This window comes from Nanorana parkeri, unplaced genomic scaffold (genome assembly GCF_000935625.1).
Source record: "Nanorana parkeri isolate BGI_ZX_2015 unplaced genomic scaffold, ASM93562v1 scaffold1, whole genome shotgun sequence".
NCBI classification, from domain to species: domain Eukaryota; kingdom Metazoa; phylum Chordata; class Amphibia; order Anura; family Dicroglossidae; genus Nanorana; species Nanorana parkeri.
In genome coordinates, this window is record NW_017306269.1 from 4,015,164 (window position 1) to 4,033,337 (window position 18,174).

The 18,174-nt window shown below is 43.9% G+C and overlaps 1 protein-coding gene across 1 annotated transcript in view; it reads left to right on the plus strand.

Annotated features, from left to right (window-relative positions):
• The window catches only part of KCNH1 (potassium voltage-gated channel subfamily H member 1), a 253,988-nt gene that overhangs the window by 42,182 nt on the left and 193,632 nt on the right, over positions 1-18,174 (plus strand). The window contains exon 6 of the mRNA XM_018552733.1: positions 5,930-6,322. Within this exon, the coding sequence (XP_018408235.1) occupies positions 5,930-6,322 (393 nt within the window). The remainder of the gene's footprint in view (positions 1-5,929; positions 6,323-18,174) is intronic.

Genomic DNA, 18,174 nt, shown 5'->3' on the forward strand with positions numbered 1-18,174 from the left:
TGTATCATATGAAAAGCCAATGTGGCAATTTAGTGCACATCAATCTGTTTTCCTCTACCTAAAGCTCACCGCACAAATTACAATCAACTTTAGCTCTACTAACAAAAAGTATGTAGTTCAAGGGCTTGTCTGATTGGATACAAATTGAATGGATTGTTTAGGTAAGGTCACCAGATTACACAGTTTTGGTAGATCTAAGGTTGATTGTACAGAGATTGTACATTCATTGTAAAATGTATGGTTAGCCTTAAAGTCCTAAGCAAATCTTGGCTAAATGCATTAAAAAACATGTGAAAGTATATGCAGGGGCGTAACTAGAAAGCACAGGGCCCCATAGCAAAATTGTGTATCGGGGCCTGTGATTTCTAGTTACTTCCCTTGCAGAGCTCACCTGAGATCCCTCACAGCCCACCTGAGAGTGACCCTGCAGAGCCCACCATAGTCTCTCTATGATGGGCTCTGCAGGGTCTCAGGTGGACTGGTCACACCCCTGCACACCTCTTACCTGTCAGCCCCGATCCGCTGTCAGCCTCCTGCACCGCTGTGCCCTGCCTCCTCCATGGTCGCCGGCAGGCCCTGACTCCTCCACCGCCGCCGGGTCTGGCCTCTTCCTCCTCCTTCACCGCCGCTGGGCCCCGGCCTCCTCCACCGCAGCTGCTGGTTGTCACTGACTCTGCAGCGGCTGTGAGGAGGAACGCACCACTACACAGATCACAGACAGGTTTTCAGTGCTCTGGACAGCGGCGGTCTCCTCCTCACAGCTGCCAGTGACAACCAGCAGCCTGCGATGCCATAGCGACCCAGACGGCCCGCACGGCATCAGGGGGACCCCATTGTTCCCTTTCTTGCTCGGGCCCCATAGCAGCTGCCTAGGTCGCTATGGTTCCGCCACTGAGTATATGCATGTTTAAACCCAAACTCCAAAGAAAAAGCTAAATCAGATGAAATACAAATAAGGGAGCTTTTTATCTGACAAAGGATTTGTATAACTTTCTATTCAGTTCTGAGATATACACAGCTCTGCCACAATACACAGCCCTGTCTGGCGTGGCAGGAGAACTGATTTTTCCCCAGCTGCAGTTTCACTTTCACATACATGCCCCCTCTCCGCCCTGTGACTGGACAGTAAAAGAAGAAGAAGAAGCTGCACACTAAAGATCTCATTACACGATCACTCTGCTTTGTCCTTATATCAGCATGCTCTTTGCACTGCAGCAGACTTGATTGGCTCCTTGTGCTGTTTCTCCCTCCTCCTCTCTGAGCTCTGCTTTGCAGACTGAGCAGTAGACTGCAAGAAGCTGATACCTACTTAATGTTGGTACTTCCACCTGCTTGCAGTAAAAACATACATGAAACGATGTGTCCATGAATACAGAGCTGTATTAATTTGTGTCTTTCATAACTGCCTTGAGGTCAGTGTTAACATTACCTAAACCAACCATACAAGTTTAAACCCTGCTTCTTCCAATCTTCATGCTGCCTAGATTAAAGCCCAATCGAAGTCTCACACCTTTTTATGACTTTATAGTCCTGCACTGCACATTATGATTTGTGACTAATTTTTTGCTTGGATTTACTTAAATAGCTTTTTCTCTTTACTTCCTATGCTCATGCTTCAGTGCTCTGTGCTGGCAGAGCTGAGTAACAGCCACACCTCTCAACATAAGCTAACACTCAGACTTGTATGCAGAGAAAGTGAGGGGGGGTGTCTGAGCAGGTTTGTGTGAATTTTTTTTTTCTAGGGACTATTAGATCTCAGTTCAGACTTAACTTTTGGCTGAATTGGGCTCCCTTGGGGCAGTGGCATCACTAGGGGATGCGGTCCGCACCGAGTGACATCATTAAAGGGGTGTCACCCCCTCTGAAAAGTAGAGCACCCGTTCATGGACTGAGAGCCTGACAGTTGCACGAAAGAGGAGGGGATCCGGCGGCATACCTTATTCCGCCGGGTCAACTTCCCCTCCTCTCTCTGCCGGCATCCATCACTAAGATGGCTGCAGGCAGGTAACCACTCATGACCTCATTAGGCATGTGTACATCACGCGCATTTGCGATGATGTCATGGCTGGGTGTTACCCAGTGGGTGCTCCGGGTCACACCATGCCTCGGGGCGCCCCTGCCTTGGGGTACCAGCTGCCTGTTGCTTCCCTGATACTTCTGAGTCTGAGCTGTGGCTGGGGGTAGGATCTGTGTGATACATTGATTGACTCTCGTGTAAGGCAGTTGTTTGGCTGCTCAAACACTTGGACATGGCCCCAACGCATACCCAGATGTATGTGGGAGCCCGCAAAGGCTAAAACCCCATAAAAAATGGCATATAAACAATCTTTCCAAATACAACAACAACTTAACTTAAAAAAAATAATAATAGTAAGCGATAACACAAATGTCCACATGGGCTTAGATGTTTCTCACATCTAATTGCAATATTCTAAATATTTTACAGCTTTACACTGATAATGAGGTAGGTGTCTAAATTGGCCCTGTATGTGTGTGCAATAGGGACCTTAGACTGTTAGCTGCTTGTGGGCAGGGACTGATGTGAATGTGCAACTATGTAAAGCGCTGCGTAAATTGTCGGCTCTATATAGATACCTGTAATAAATAAATCAATAGTTGCCTGACCAAGGCTGGACATCTGGGCACTACCATTAGCCAACAATCTGGCAATTTACAGCCTTTGAAAAAAAACTATTACCCAGATCTCAGATATATTTAACCTCCTGTCTGGTGCTTTGCACTGAATGTTTTACATTCCCTTCTTTCCCGAAGATAAATCTTGTATTTTAAGCTGTGATGATCTGGTCTCACACTGAAGACCCATCCAGCATAGCTTAACATCAGAAATGTCACTTCTTTTGAATTATATGAGTTATCTGGTGAATTCCCAGGGTCCTCCCTGTGGCATATCTGATGGACCTTGTCTTCTTATAGACATTCTATTAATGCAGAAGAGTGCGGGGGAAATGACAAGTGTTCAGGCCTCTAAGGAGCTCCATGTTATAGCTTCTGTCTGTCTTACATTCTCATTTGTTCTTTTTTCTTTAATAGTACACTTGCTGTATATATTGTTTAAAAAAAAAAGAACATTTAAAGGTCTATTATATTCTTTAGTGAGAAAGGAGAGCAGGCTGGAGATTAAACTCTGAGAAGGAAATTAAACTTTCTGAATATTAATAGAATGCTAACCAGAATTCTGATTGCGGTTTATGTAAAAGATGGCCAAAAGGGATCCCCTTTGTCCCACCAGTGTCTACCTATAGAGGAAATTTAGCAGTGGTTGCTCTGACCCTTTAAAATAAAACCAATGCAATGTTAAATCTGATTGGTTACTGCACATAATTGCTCCTTTGATTGGCTTATTGATTTAACGTTAAGCTAAAACTGTATCTTACTAATACGATTTATGGATCTGCTACACTATTAGAGGTGTGTGCACAGGGTTACCACATAGCACAACAGAGTACATCATGACCTGTTAACTTTGTCTGGCCCTGGAAAGACTGGGCAACATGTCTGCATTGAATGTTTGAATCGACCTAAAGCTAACTGACCCCTTAAAGTAGAATTCTCTCATTCCTGGCTTCTTTAATCAGTATGAGCCCAAATAACGCTGTACGCAATTATACAACATATCACATAACTAGAAAAACCTTTGCATCTACATTCCCCCTCCACCATCATTAGGTTATTGAAAGGCTCTGCATATTGTTCCAGCGTGCGGTGAGCTTTCTCATGGCCAACATTGCAACAGGAATAGCACACAAGAGCCATTGATTATACACATGATAATGGCAGTCTGTAGCCTCCTGAATGCTCTAGGTACACTCCGGGGTATCATCCACAAATTCAAAATCTCCTAATGAAACTTGTTCCCCATAGTGAGGTCTTTTCCCTGAGCCAAGGCTGGGATCCCATGTAGCAAGCCTTAACTTTGTTGTCTTTGAGTCTCCCTGAAATGCAGTTTACCAGTAGTTCTTTTTTAGCAGCATTTCTTTCCCCAATGAACAGTAAGTGATGGGGGAAAGAAAGCGGCCGACATAATTCCACCTCTGTGCAGATCACTGTGACCTGCTTTTAGGGAGGAGGCACCCTGCTTCTAAACCAAAAGGGTTGGCATTATGAGAACATTGAAACAAATGCAGGTGACTAATGCTCTAACTACTTAAAGAGGTAACCTATTAATATGTTTTTGGATTGTGGGAGAAAACCAGAAAACCTGGAGGAAACTTAATCAGACAATATACATACTCCGTGCAGGTAGTGTACTGTAATGAAACTCTTTAAGAGCCCGTTCATGCGCTATCCAGTGCGTTCCAGCATGGTTCTGTGCCGTGAATGCACTGGATTGCATAAACTAAGCATCCCACGTTCTGGGGCAGGAGGGGGCGTGGTGGTCCCACTCATGTCAATGACACCGTAGAAACACCTCCCACCCGCAGTGCGATCACCCGCACCAGGACGCGTGGTACAGCAATGCCCTGTGTTCCAGTGCGGTGCGAACGCAAAAAACCATGCATGCACGCTGACCTGTGTTTGATGGTCTGTTTTTTTTAATGCAGGATGACAATGCTACATGAGCCCTATTGCCACCAGTCATGTTTGTCTATCTATCTATCTATCTATCTATCTATCTATCTATCTATCTATCTATCTATCTATCTATCTGTCTGTCTGTCCGCCTGTCTGTCCGTCTATCTATCTATCTATCTATCTATCTATCTATCTATCTATCTATCTATCTATCTATCTATCTATCTATCTATCTATCTATCTATCTACAGTATCTATCTATTTATCTCTCTCTTTCGATAATTATCCTGTAATGTTGGGGAATTTGGGGGCCTTTTTGAACTCTTGCTTTGGACACCCTAATATCTAATTTCAGCTTTGCCTTACATCAGCTGCAGCCCCGAATACAACAAACACTGCACATATCTTACAGTATTTATTGCGGCACAAGTCACAAGAACACATTCCCATACATCATGTAAAATGTATGCGGCTCTTTATCCAATTGATTATGTCATTATTCAGATTAATGAGATATTGACTGTTTACTGTTTGCAAGATATTAGTTCCCCGTTCAAACTCATAAGAGTACGTGTCTGCTTATAGATCAGTATTATGTTGTAGTCATTAGTGAGAAAGGCTTTTAGAGCAATATAAATTGGCATAGATTATTCTATGGAGAATTCAGAACATTTTTTATAGACCTGATTCATCTGCAAACCTGCATCATTCACAGTGCTTTAGGACGAATGCATAATGATTATTTTCAATATAGAATTATCATATATAGATATTATTTTCTTATAGAACGGCAAGTATGAAATATTGCATATGAAAATGTTATCATTTCCTTTTCAGACAGAAGGTGAGAGCGCCGGACTTTTTTATACATGTTTTCCAGACTATCCTTACCTGGCTTACTGAAGAAAGCCTGTTGTTTAAAGAGCTCAGTAACTTACACACAAAAGTGAATAAGTCAGAGGGGTGACTTATCTCCCACCCTGCAATGTTGTTTTCAGGAAACTCCATAGAACTTTTCAGTTAGAGGAAGAGAGTCCCTATTGAAAACCCATAATACTTTGGGAATCCAATGTCATATGCGTTCTCTGTAATAATCAGTATTTGTAAAACAAAGATTTCTTAAAAACATATTTTTTTAAAAACTGTAAAAAAAGGTTCCTGAAAACTTAACACTCTTGCATGATATTGTTCCTGATATTGGGGCCCTGTGGCTACTTTCATGAAATTGTTGGATGTTAAAGATGTTCCCATAGTTTTATGTATGGCCAACGCTTCATATTTAGTACACATTGAAGCAGCTAAGGGTCCCAGAAGTAGAAGGAATGCTGCAAAGTAAATTCTATTGGGGAAAAACAAGCAAGTGTTATATTTGCTCATTGTCCGCTTTGTCTTCTAGGTGCTGCAGCTTGGCTCTGAGATTCTTCCACAATACAAACAAGAAGCCCCGAAGACCCCTCCTCATATCATTCTTCATTACTGTGTCTTCAAAACCACCTGGGATTGGGTCATCTTGATATTAACGTTTTACACTGCTATCCTGGTCCCTTACAACGTTTCCTTCAAAACCAAACAGAACAACGTGGCCTGGCTGGTGCTGGACAGTATCGTGGATGTCATATTTCTGGTGGACATTGTACTAAATTTTCACACCACCTTTGTTGGGCCTGCTGGGGAAGTCATTTCAGACCCAAAGTTAATAAGAATGAACTACTTGAAGACTTGGTTTGTCATTGATCTCTTGTCCTGTTTGCCGTATGATGTCATCAATGCCTTTGAAAATGTGGATGAGGTCAGTAATGTTTGGTTATTTTAATATAACGATGATTCAGGTTTCAAATGCAATAATAGAATTATGAAGGGAACCTATCATGTAGTTGGCATTCTATATCGAAAACGCTACCAAAGTAAAATCTGAAAGCTAAGCTCCAGGCAAACAGTTAAACATTAACTTGAGATAAATACGTAAACAGTTTTATCGGCCATAATATATGTAATTCTGTTGAGGCAGTCTTGTGATTCAGGTACCTCTGCCAGACAGACATCATAACCAAATGCTGGATCTCTCTGAGGGCAACCATGTAAATTAGTTGTATAGCTTAGGCCACGGCCAGTCTCACCATGTGATCAGACAATGATTGAGCGAGAGCTCACTGATAAGGTCATTCTACGCTCTGACCATCTGTAGGCCTGCTTCCTATAAGCAGATTGCTTCTCGGCCTTTTGGCTTAGATCAAGTGTAGTATCTGTTCTTATCAGGTGGAAGAACGACACCACTCCTTCTCGAGGTGATTAGGATGGTGGCTTAGTATTTACCGGCGTAATTGGTGGGTGTCAGATGGGGTACAGTCCCTCCTGGTTAGATTCTGGCCCAGTGATGCTGGGCTTGTCACCGGTGGTAGGGATGGACCCCTGACGGCACTACCTTCTGATGGGAATGGATACGAAGCTTGGTCGAGGCTGGAGGGTTGGGAGGCGGCAGAGCGTTCTCTGTAATAATATGCGTATGTGTTGTGCCCCCTGGGGGTGGAGTCCCAGGGGTGCTCAGAAAGTCACTTGGGTGTGGGAACCCACATGACTCACTGTGCACTTGGTCACACACCACCTTGCAATTTCTGCAACGCCTCTTGGACAGGCCTTATGGCTAGTCCGGGGTAATTTTTTAGCACCCGGCCCCTAGGGCCTGTCAGCGTGGTGCACTGGCACTATTTCTTTATTTATTGCACCTCATGCACGATTTGGCACTTTTTTATTTTTCTATTTGACCCACAGATTGCTTAGGGTGCAGGTACCTTCGGGGCCTATTCCCGATGCTGGGGAGGAGGTTCTGTGCCTAATATAGGTTCTCTGCCTCCTCCCGAACCAGGGGGTCTCTCTTCGGGAGAGCCCCCTACCTAGTACTTGGTGGGACCTGTTTCGGCACGTCCCCGAAGGATCGGGGTCCGCGAGCCTCCAGGTTGGTGGACCAAAGTATCTCAACCCCTGTCAGGAGCCTTGCGCCCCGGGGGGTCGGGAATTCGAGGTCCCTTCTTTATTGAAGGACCAAGCACCCTTGTGCACGTTTTTGTGTGTGTGCTGCTCACTTTTTTTGTTCACAGGCGGAAGTTTGTTTTATGATGCACGTCCACGAGCTCTTTAAAAAAAATAAAAAAAATTGATGTGCTCTTTCTCCCCCTGAGTGGGGATTTACAGGTGGCTAATGCAAGACAGATGTAGTCACTAAGGCCAGGTTCACACCTGGGCGTTTTACAGCGCTGATCGACGTGCTGTAATACGCTCAAACAGTGAAGTCCCATACTTCCCTATGGGGATGGTTCCCACCTGGGCGTATTTCAGCCCGTTGAGAAGGGCTGAAAAACACCCTATGCCCAAACAAGTACAGGAGCTTCTTTGGGGCGTTTTTCCGCGTGTTTCCATTGGTATTCCCGAGTGTGGCTCGGGGTTAACAAAGCGGTAACTCCAAGCCACACTCGGGAATACAGGGTAGGACTTACCTTGTCCGTGATCCGCGCTGTGAGCGGCCGCATCGCAGGGGGACGGAGCCGGCGGGAAGTTTGAAAGTGAAAAACGCGCATTTCACTGAACAGAAAACCGTGCTAAAAAAATTAGCTGAAAAACGAGCAGAAAACATAAGCCCAGGTGTGAACCCAGCCTTATGCTATTTCTAAGTAAAAATACATTAAGGGCCCATGCACAGTAGTGCACTGCATATGTGTTGGAGCTGTGTTGCCTAGTTTATTGGGGTGCCATTCAAAAAGAATAGCACTACAACACATTAACGCATGTAACATGCATTGAGTTATATAAGTTGTGTTACTACAGCACACCACACCGGAAAAGTGTGAATGCATGTTTCAATGCATGCATAACTGGTCTGGATGTTATTATACCCGTCTTGAGTTCAGCTTTACCCTCAATCCATAATTAAAATGCCTTGTACATATGGTTCATGGAAACAAATATATTTCTATATATTATCGTATACATGGGAATTATTTTTGATGTGGAGATTCGGTGGCATTATAGTAATGAGATTATACAGGGTCACTGGCACAGAACAAGATAAGTATGATTTAGAAGGGCTTGTTCAATGTTATGAATTAGCTCAGGATTTAAGTTAGAATTAGGTTTGGGGTAAGGGGGTTAAAGTTAAAGTGACTTTAAACTCTGGAAATGAATCTTAAAAATGCATTCAAGTACCTCAAGTATTCACAAACATGTATCCTATTTGTGTATCACTCGGCTGTAGATACTCAAATAATCTCTGAATTGGTGCTTATACTGTCCTTCCTTCTGGAGGGTGACTACTTTGTTCCCCATGGTCCCTGTGTGTGTTGTAAAGTAGCCACCGCTCCAAACTCACTCCCGTGATGGACTACAATCTTAATAAATATTATTAAACTAAATTAAAACTTGAGCAGTACAGCACTCTGGTTGCATCACCTGCCTCACTATTGCCTGTGATTGGAGGAGGAGGGGGTGGGGTGGTGTTTTTCTTTGAGAAAATACAGGACATTTTGTGAATGGGCAATAATGAGAAGGGGCATGTGATGCGAGTGGAGCGCTGTACTGTCACAAGTCACATTTCTCCCTCTCCTGAGTACCTGGCATGAGTTAGGGAGGGGAACCACACCCTCTTTATTTGTATTATTATTACTTCTGTGAATAGTTAAAGGGGACCTTTACCAATATCTTTAAAATAACAACAAAGACACCTTTAGAAATGTTTAGTAATGACAATCTTCAAACACATACTTCTAGATAATTGCCGGCTTTGTATTCTTTGCATACCTTATTTCTCTTCCCCAGTCTTCTGGCAGTGGCCATGTTTACTAAGGGCAGATTAATAGCTCTCTTTTTACTTCCTGGATTTCCGGCACACTGACAAGACATGTAACCATGTACATCATCTCAGGGGAGGAAAATGCCTTTCCCTGAGATCTCGTGAGATTAGAGATGAGATTTCCCAGCAATGCTCTGCTGATGGCAAGGCAATCCCAGTGTGCGTATGTATCCGAATTTCGTTATCAAACATTGGGATACGTTCGGATTTGTTATTTCTGTCATCAGAAATTCGGATGGATCCAAATGTCTAAATTAACATAAATGCGTGCGAATTTCAATTTGGAAGGAAAAGAATCACACATGTTTAGTACCCAGAAGCTCAGCATTATGTGCAGGGGCCGGCATGCTGCAAAGTATGATTTTTATGCTTTGCAGCCTTCTGCACATAACAGCTTTTGAAAGATAATATACTCTCCCAGTGCGGTGAATAAATCATCTAATCACTAGTTGAGAAACCTTCCTCCAAGTAGGCTATCTGTAAAGTCTTGATCAACCAAAGTGTGACTGAACAGGCAAGAAAAGTATTTCTACTAAGTCTTGGCCTAATGGCTTCAGAATATAAATACTTTCTTCCCAGATGAATATTCCAACAATCTAAATTCCTATTGGCTGTTCTATACTTTCCCATTCACTAAGGTGGGGCAATCCACTAAGGCCTCATTCACACAAGAAACGGCTGACACAGCTGCGTGCTGTGTGCACGGCCGTATCGGGCAGCTCCCGGGAAGGACAGGTGCTGCGTGTGATTAGTATGCAGCTCCTGTCCTTCTCTATGGGACTATGCGGCCGTACGCTCACCCCAAGTGCAGGTCCGTACGGGTGCGGGTGTCCCGGCTCGGACGCAGACAGGATCCATCCTGTCAGTGTATGAGTACGGACACCCGCACAGACTTGCAGGGCGGGTGAGCGTAAGGCGGCATACGGCCGCGTAGTCCCATAGAGAAGGACAGGGGCTGCGTACTAATCACATGCAGCACCTGTCCTTCCCGGGAGCTGCCCAATACGGCTGTGTACGCAGCACGGATCTGTACGTGCCGGCCGTTTCTCGCGTGAATGAGGCCTAAGAGTGCAAAGAAATATCCAATCTGATGTCATTAACAATGTTTCCATCCTGATCAATGCACTTTAAAAAGGGTGTTTGTTTGCACTCCCTGAAATCCCAATGCTCTAATCCTGTGTCAAATGTACTGAACACGACCAGAAAACAAGCTTTAATGTCAAGGTTGGGGTGTCAGCCTGCTTTTCATCACTCTTTATCATTGCCTATTACAGCAGATGAAACTGTTATTTTCAAATGGCCAATTCAGCTAAAGTGCCCCAAATTATTGTGTTCAGCAGACTCTTCAAAAAAACAGTTCTCAGATCAGGGGAAGCTCATGTCATCCAGAGCTTGAAGAATAGACATTTACCTCTAGCCGTGTTGTAGTTTGCATCCTGTTAAATGATCTGTTCTGGCTGCTGCTAATGTTTTCTTGTTGAGTGGCTTTGAAACATGCAACTTTATTTGAATTTCTGGCTGGATGATTACGGTGCAGAACGGGAACACTGCAATTAACTTTTTCATTTAGAGAGCAATTCGAGGCAACAATCAGTGAGCTAAAGCTGTCCAGAAAACAAAGCAACTGTGCGCAAGTAAGAAGATTCACGTAGGGACCACTTTATAGGAGTGTGATGATGTGATATTGTAAGCTTTAAACATAAATACAGCTAAAATGCTGCAGGGTTACACTTTTGCTCTGTATATTCTGTAACATTGCTGCTTCTGATTTAAAGAGGCAACATTGCCAGGTATAGGATGCATATGCGATGGGAGACGCAGCACAAGAAGTCATTCAGTTGTGTTGCAAAACAAGTGCCACTACCCCTTTTACTGTCCAGTCCCAGGCTAAGGATAGAAACAAGACCAGTTAGTGTGACTTTAAAGCTGAAATCTAGGTATGCATTATACCAGCTTGTCCCAATGTAAGTATGTATATGCAATACCTGATCGGCCACTGGGAATCCTGTAGTAGCCAGAGCCATAGCAATGCTGGCTGTGATTGTCTGGGTCCTATACAGTGTTGCGCTGAGCAGCTTCTCCTCTGCTCTGAAAACATAGGGGTGATTCACTTAGCACAGCAACCATTCAGAGAATGCCTTGTCTGCTTGATGACCAGTGTGTCAAGTGAACGACCCCTGCATTTTCAGAGCAGAGAGGAAGCTGCTCAGCACAGTACAGAACCAAGAAGATTGTGGCCAGCAATGCTGTTGTTCTGGCTATTACTTATTACTTTAACTTCAGCACAGAAAAGTTGGACTCCTGTCCTGCAAACAGGACTGTGATGTGTGGCAGGGCTGTGTAAATCATACCACCAGATGGGTAGAAATAAAAATCATGTCAGCTCTCATATTATTATGTAACTCTTTACCTTGGGTGCAGCTTTAGGCCACATGCACACATTGGGCTAATATATATATATAGCTGCGGATTCCTGCAGCAAGAACCTGTGGTTAAAGATATATGATTGCCCCTGGACGCAGGCAGATTGCATCCAGGGGCAACCATCTATCCCTAACCAGAGGTAATCCTTCCATCTACATTTGGACATGTGGACGGCCATGAACAGATGCGGCTGCAGTCAGTCTCTCATTCACTTAAACAGCCACAGCAGCCGGAGGTGTACGAACCCACCTGTGATTCCTGCTGCAAGAATTCACGGGTTATTGATGCAGAAATTTGCAGTCACAATTATTAGCCCCGTGTTCATGTGACCTTAATGTATATCTTCAGCCAAAACTGTAGACAACGTGTCACCAGGACAGAAACTGGGTGGAAATCCTAGAGATGGACAGGAAAGCAATAAAAAACACTTTTTAAAAATAAAGTAGGGGAAGGAAATTTGAAGCATGACTCGGATATGAATTAAATAAAAAGCTAACCCATGAAATTAATATATGTAACAAAATAAATATATTAAAGACATGCAGCTGCAAAGGATGGTGCTTCTGCTTCCCGAAATACTCAATAAAGATTCATGCCACACTCCATGATTGTGCGTTATCTGAAGCTCTGCATACCTAAAGTCTGAAAGACTGCAAGACTCAACATTATCAAACATGATGACCACTCAACCTCATTAATAAACATGTCTGGAACAGAAATTCCCTGAGCCTGTGTTGCTTGTAGTTACTAATCAACTTAATTTTTTCCCTCTTCTATACTGAATTGGTATTGATAATTATGGTCCAATTATTATATGTAGAACAAGACAATTGACAATTGCTAATCACTGAGTCATCACTCTTCCTGACTATAGATTTTTTTTAAGCAAACCCATTTCCCTCATAATGTGTAAAAACCTTTTAACTAAAGTCGAGTTTCCCACATTATATCATCAGTAACAATCCTCCATTCAGCACCCGCAGCAGCTTTTAACGCTATACAGACGCTGTCCTTGGTGCTGAAAGGAAAAGGAACACTAGTGATTACATGCAGAGATACAAGTATGCTGGATAACAATGTAGCAATGTGCTCTCCTTGACTTGACATTTTAATATGTTCGGTATTGATATACTTGTCAGAGTACAGAGTTATAGCCCAGTGCAGTTAAAGTTTTTGTTAAGCCAAAAACGTTCTTTCTAGTTTCTTTCCAATAGGGAAGAATTAGATCTCCTGTATGGCGTTTACTGCTATCCTGGGCTTCTTAAGATTTCCCCTCACTTCCTGTCCTGCTGATAATGGTTTTATCAGACAGGAAGTGAACAAAAATGTGCAACAGGGACACAGACAGAAATACAAATCTGACAGGGGTTCCAGCTACCCCCTATACTACTAATAAAAAATAATTTTAATTTATGTCTGTGTTGCTGGAGTGATGCTACCTTTGCTTAGGCAATCTAGTGACCTCATCCTCACCTAAGCAATCCAATGATTTCACAATTGCTCAAGCAATCCAGTGAGGTCACTATTGCTTAGGCAATCCAATGATGCCACCTTCTCTTAGGGGGTCCAGTGACATCATCCTTGCTTAGGTGATCTAGTGACATCATCTTTGCTTAGGTGATCCAGGGACGTCATCCTCACTTAGGTGATCCATTGACCTCACCCTACCTTAGGTGATCCAGTGACATCACCCTTCTTTAGGTGATCCTGTGACCTCACCCTCGGTTGGGTGGTCCAGTGACACCACCCACGCTTGGGCAAGGCCTCCAGACGCTGGGGAGTAAGTTTAGTACTTTTTTAAAATTTTACCTCGATAATTTTTCTTTACTGCTTTTACTAAGTGTTTTGTAATTAGAGGTTGAGTGGCTGCCAGTTAAAGTCTATCTAAACTCGAGAACAAAATTGTAATGTGTTACAGATTACCAGTCCTTAGATGTGAGGGCTGCAATAAGTTTCTTTTTTCAGGCTTTTTTTTACTTTATTTTTACCTGGTGATCCTTCCAGTAACATACTTCATGTCCTAGGTCAGGGGTCCGCAACCCGCGGCTCCGGAACCGCATGTGGCTCTTTCATCCCTCTGCTGCGGCTCCCTATACAGGGGCGGAACTACCGCCGGGGCCTGAGGCTGTTGAGGACCTAGTGAGTTCCGGTCCTGGGCACCCCCCCTAGTGGAATATGCGGCAGTGCAGGGTCCCAGGGGCCCTGCACTGCCGACGGGCTTCTCAGCAAGGGGACGGATCCTATGACTCACCTCGTCTCCCAGCCGCATCGCTAGTAACAGGCAGGCGGGAGAGGAGAAGTGTGTGTCACATGCCACGCCACCTGCAGTGCACACTGTCTGGCTGGGATACGGGTGTAACTGCACCCTGTGTGCTGTTATTTCATTTAATTAGAAAAGTGGATTATAATGAGACTCTCTATAGTGGGGCAAAACAAATGGCAAACGCACTCATCAATTCGTTACCAGCTTTACAGCAAGGTGCACATGGAAGGGCTTCAAACAGTAAAACAGCAAAAAGTTTCCCAGCACACTCGCCAGCCAGCATGCAAAAAAAAAGGCACTATGTGGAGGTGCCTTGACGTGGCTGTGCGGCTTTCACATTTTTTGCAGAAGACGTGTATCTAAACCTCAGCTTTTAACCTTAGTGGTTAGACAGGTTTTTTTTTGCATGCTGGCTGGCGAGTGTGCTGGGAAACTTTTTGCTGTTTTACTGTTTGAAGGTTCGAAGCCCTTCCATGTGCACCTTGCTGTAAAGCTGGTAACGAATTGATGACTGCGTTTGCCATTTGTTTTGCTTGACTGATTTGGTGCAGTGACGCATGGGGGGGTCTCAGCTGCCGTTGTGATGTGCGGGGTCCCTTGTGCGTCTCTATAGTGGAATATGCGGCAGTGCAGGGTCCCAGGGGCCCTGCACTGCCGACGGGCTTCTCAGCAAGGGGACGGATCCTATGACTCACCTCGTCTCCCAGCCGCATCGCTAGTAACAGGCAGGCGGGAGAGGAGAAGTGTGTGTCACATGCCACGCCACCTGCAGTGCACACTGTCTGGCTGGGATACGGGTGTAACTGCACCCTGTGTGCTGTTATTTCATTTAATTAGAAAAGTGGATTATAATGAGACTCTCTATAGTGGGGCAAAACAAATGGCAAACGCACTCATCAATTCGTTACCAGCTTTACAGCAAGGTGCACATGGAAGGGCTTCAAACAGTAAAACAGCAAAAAGTTTCCCAGCACACTCGCCAGCCAGCATGCAAAAAAAAAGGCACTATGTGGAGGTGCCTTGACGTGGCTGTGCGGCTTTCACATTTTTTGCAGAAGACGTGTATCTAAACCTCAGCTTTTAACCTTAGTGGTTAGACAGGTTTTTTTTTGCATGCTGGCTGGCGAGTGTGCTGGGAAACTTTTTGCTGTTTTACTGTTTGAAGGTTCGAAGCCCTTCCATGTGCACCTTGCTGTAAAGCTGGTAACGAATTGATGACTGCGTTTGCCATTTGTTTTGCTTGACTGATTTGGTGCAGTGACGCATGGGGGGGTCTCAGCTGCCGTTGTGATGTGCGGGGTCCCTTGTGCGTCTCTGTGCCTGTAAGGAGGTTGGGCTTCCTCCTGACAAACCTGCACCCAATTTAATATTTTGCCACATGTGCTCCAAGATGGAGACTCTCATAGTTTAGAGTTAGGACCGCACTATATGGAGGTGCCTTGACGCGGCTGTGCGGCTTTCACATTTTCTGCAGAAGACGTGTACCTAAACCTCAGCTTTTAACCTTAGTGGATAGACAGGTTTTTTTTTGCATGCTGGCTGGCTAGTGTGCTGGGAAACCTTTTGCTGTCTCTATAGTGGGCTCTGCAGGACCTCCACCCACCTGAGGCCCTGCAGAGGCCACCATAGAGAGTCTCAGATGGGCTATGCAGGATCTATGGTGTGCTCTGCAGGGTCACTCTCAGGTGGGCTCGTGGGGTCTCAGGTAAGTCCAGAGTCCAGTGCGTTACTAAGGCCGGAGTCCAGTGCGTTACTAAGCCCAGAGTCCACTGCGTTACTAAACCCTGAGTCCAGTGCGTTAGTAAGCCCAGAGTCCAGTGCGTTACTAAACCCTGAGTCTAGTGTGTTACTAAGCCCAGAGTCCAGTGCGTTACTAAGCCCATATATACATATATACTGTATATATATATATATATATATACACTGAGTAGCCAGATTATTATGACCATCCCCTCAGTACTTCGTTGGGCCACGAGATGACTCCACGAGATGACTTCGTTGGGCCGCCTCGTGACTTCACGAGATGTTGAAAGGTGATGCGAGGAATCTGACACTGCACTGTTGCCCTTCTGTTGTCTTGTACCAGTCTTGCCACTCTCCGTTCTGCCCTAACATTGACTAGTCGCTGACGGCCACAATTCCCACGTTCAGACCCAGATTTTCGGCTGACAGTCCAGTCTTTAAACACTTTAACAACAGCTGCTCTTGAACATTTAACAAATTCTGCTGTTCTTAAATCGCGTTGTTTACTCATATCTTCAGAAAAAAATAACTTCTACTGTCGTGGCAAACAACCTGCTTCCCTATTTATAATGGTGTGGCCCTCTAGCAACTTCAGCGCGAAATTATAGCACAAATCCCAGGAGCTCTGTATGCTCCTTAAAAATGACAGCTGTCTCCTAACTTTTGAGCTTTTCTCTAGTCTAGTCTTGGAGCTGGAAAAGAATCTGTTCTTGTACTTGTATGAATTACGGTACTTGGTATCTGAACGTCCCTAGTACAGAGTTATTTAGTGGGCTGAAGGTCCTCTTTCATTAGTTACTTTGAATGGTTTTGCATTTCTAGTTGTTCTCCACAACAGTTCCACAAGTGATATTTGCTTGCAATGCACACATAAAAAAAAGAGAAACAAGAAAGATTTTGATTCCCACTTTTATCTCGCTGCATGGTAAAAATGACATCAAAGATTACAAGTGACTGTTCCCCTAATAGCTTTTTTCATTTTAATTCATTCTTTTTCTGCTCGTGTTAAATGTTGGCTCTCTACTCTGTGTATTTGTATCAATTTCCCTGGAAGTCAAAGCTGTAAGTGTGGAGTCGGATACCCGGCTATTACACTGTGCTAGAAATTAAGCGAACGTCCAGGGGACATTTGAAAGTGAATTGTCCCTTTGTTTAGAGCTATTTTTTGATTCCCTGGAAGAAAAAGAATACATTTTTATAAACTGTGAACTTTACAGAGAAGAACAAGTGTGAAGAGCAACAGGCTCAGCAAGCAGTTATAAAGGATTTAAAGTATATATATTGCCCTACTCAGAAGTAGGCAACCTAAGCACTTCAGCTGCTGTGGAACTACAAGTCCCATGATGCATTTTCTCACAGCTACGACTTCCACAGGCATGATGAAATTTAAAGTTTCACCACCGTTGGACTGCTGAGGTTAGCTTGGTGACATTTTATTTGTTCTAACTATGTATTATAAATAGCTGACATGGTATTTTTTTCATAAAATACTGTTTTCACCTTTTTCATCCTTGCTTTGATCTCAGTGCTGCTGATTTCTTTCAGCCTTTTTCAGTCACTTCCTGCCTACATGCACTCACGTTAGCATTGCCAACACATCATTGCTCTGGACCAGCTTCCTGATAATGACAGCGGTGGACCTTGCCTGCACAATGTTTGTTGGCACGGACACTTATAGTCTCCAACGGGGCGCATGTGACAGGGAGACAATGGAGGATCAGAACGGGGAGACAGCTGTCACTCTATAACAGGAAGTGCCTGAACAAGGACCTCATGGCAGGAACCCAGGTGTTATTTTGTTGAAAGTTGGAGATTAAAAAGATAATTTGATAGCATGTTTATGCATTACATTAAGGCCTCGTTCACACCTAAGCGATTTGAAGCTTTAAGATTGGACAGTAAGATTTCTGTCATTATCCAATGGAGTGGAGTGTTGCTTAAAACCAGGTTCTTGGAAATCCTCTTTGGCCACTGGGTGGCCACTAATGATGTAAGTCCTGTGCATACACACAGGAGTCATCCTCCCCAGCACCGAGCACATTCATGACATCTCACAAGCGGTGTGAATGGGCTGATTGTGTACACTGCACAGTGTATGTGCTGTACAGCATACACAGAAAATACAAAAAACACTGGGGAAGAGGGGATCAAAGACCAAAATCCCTATTGCCCAGTATTTTTTTATTTGTATTTTACTGGCTTTACTTCCACTGCAAGGTTTGATTAGCTGATAAAATAAATGTATAAATGATTCAACTGTCAGCCAAATACACAGACCTCACACAGACCTGTATTGTTTTTCTTTAAGAATAATATTTTTTAGATTTTCATGTGTTAGTACAAAAATAAACAAATAATAATTGTAATATAT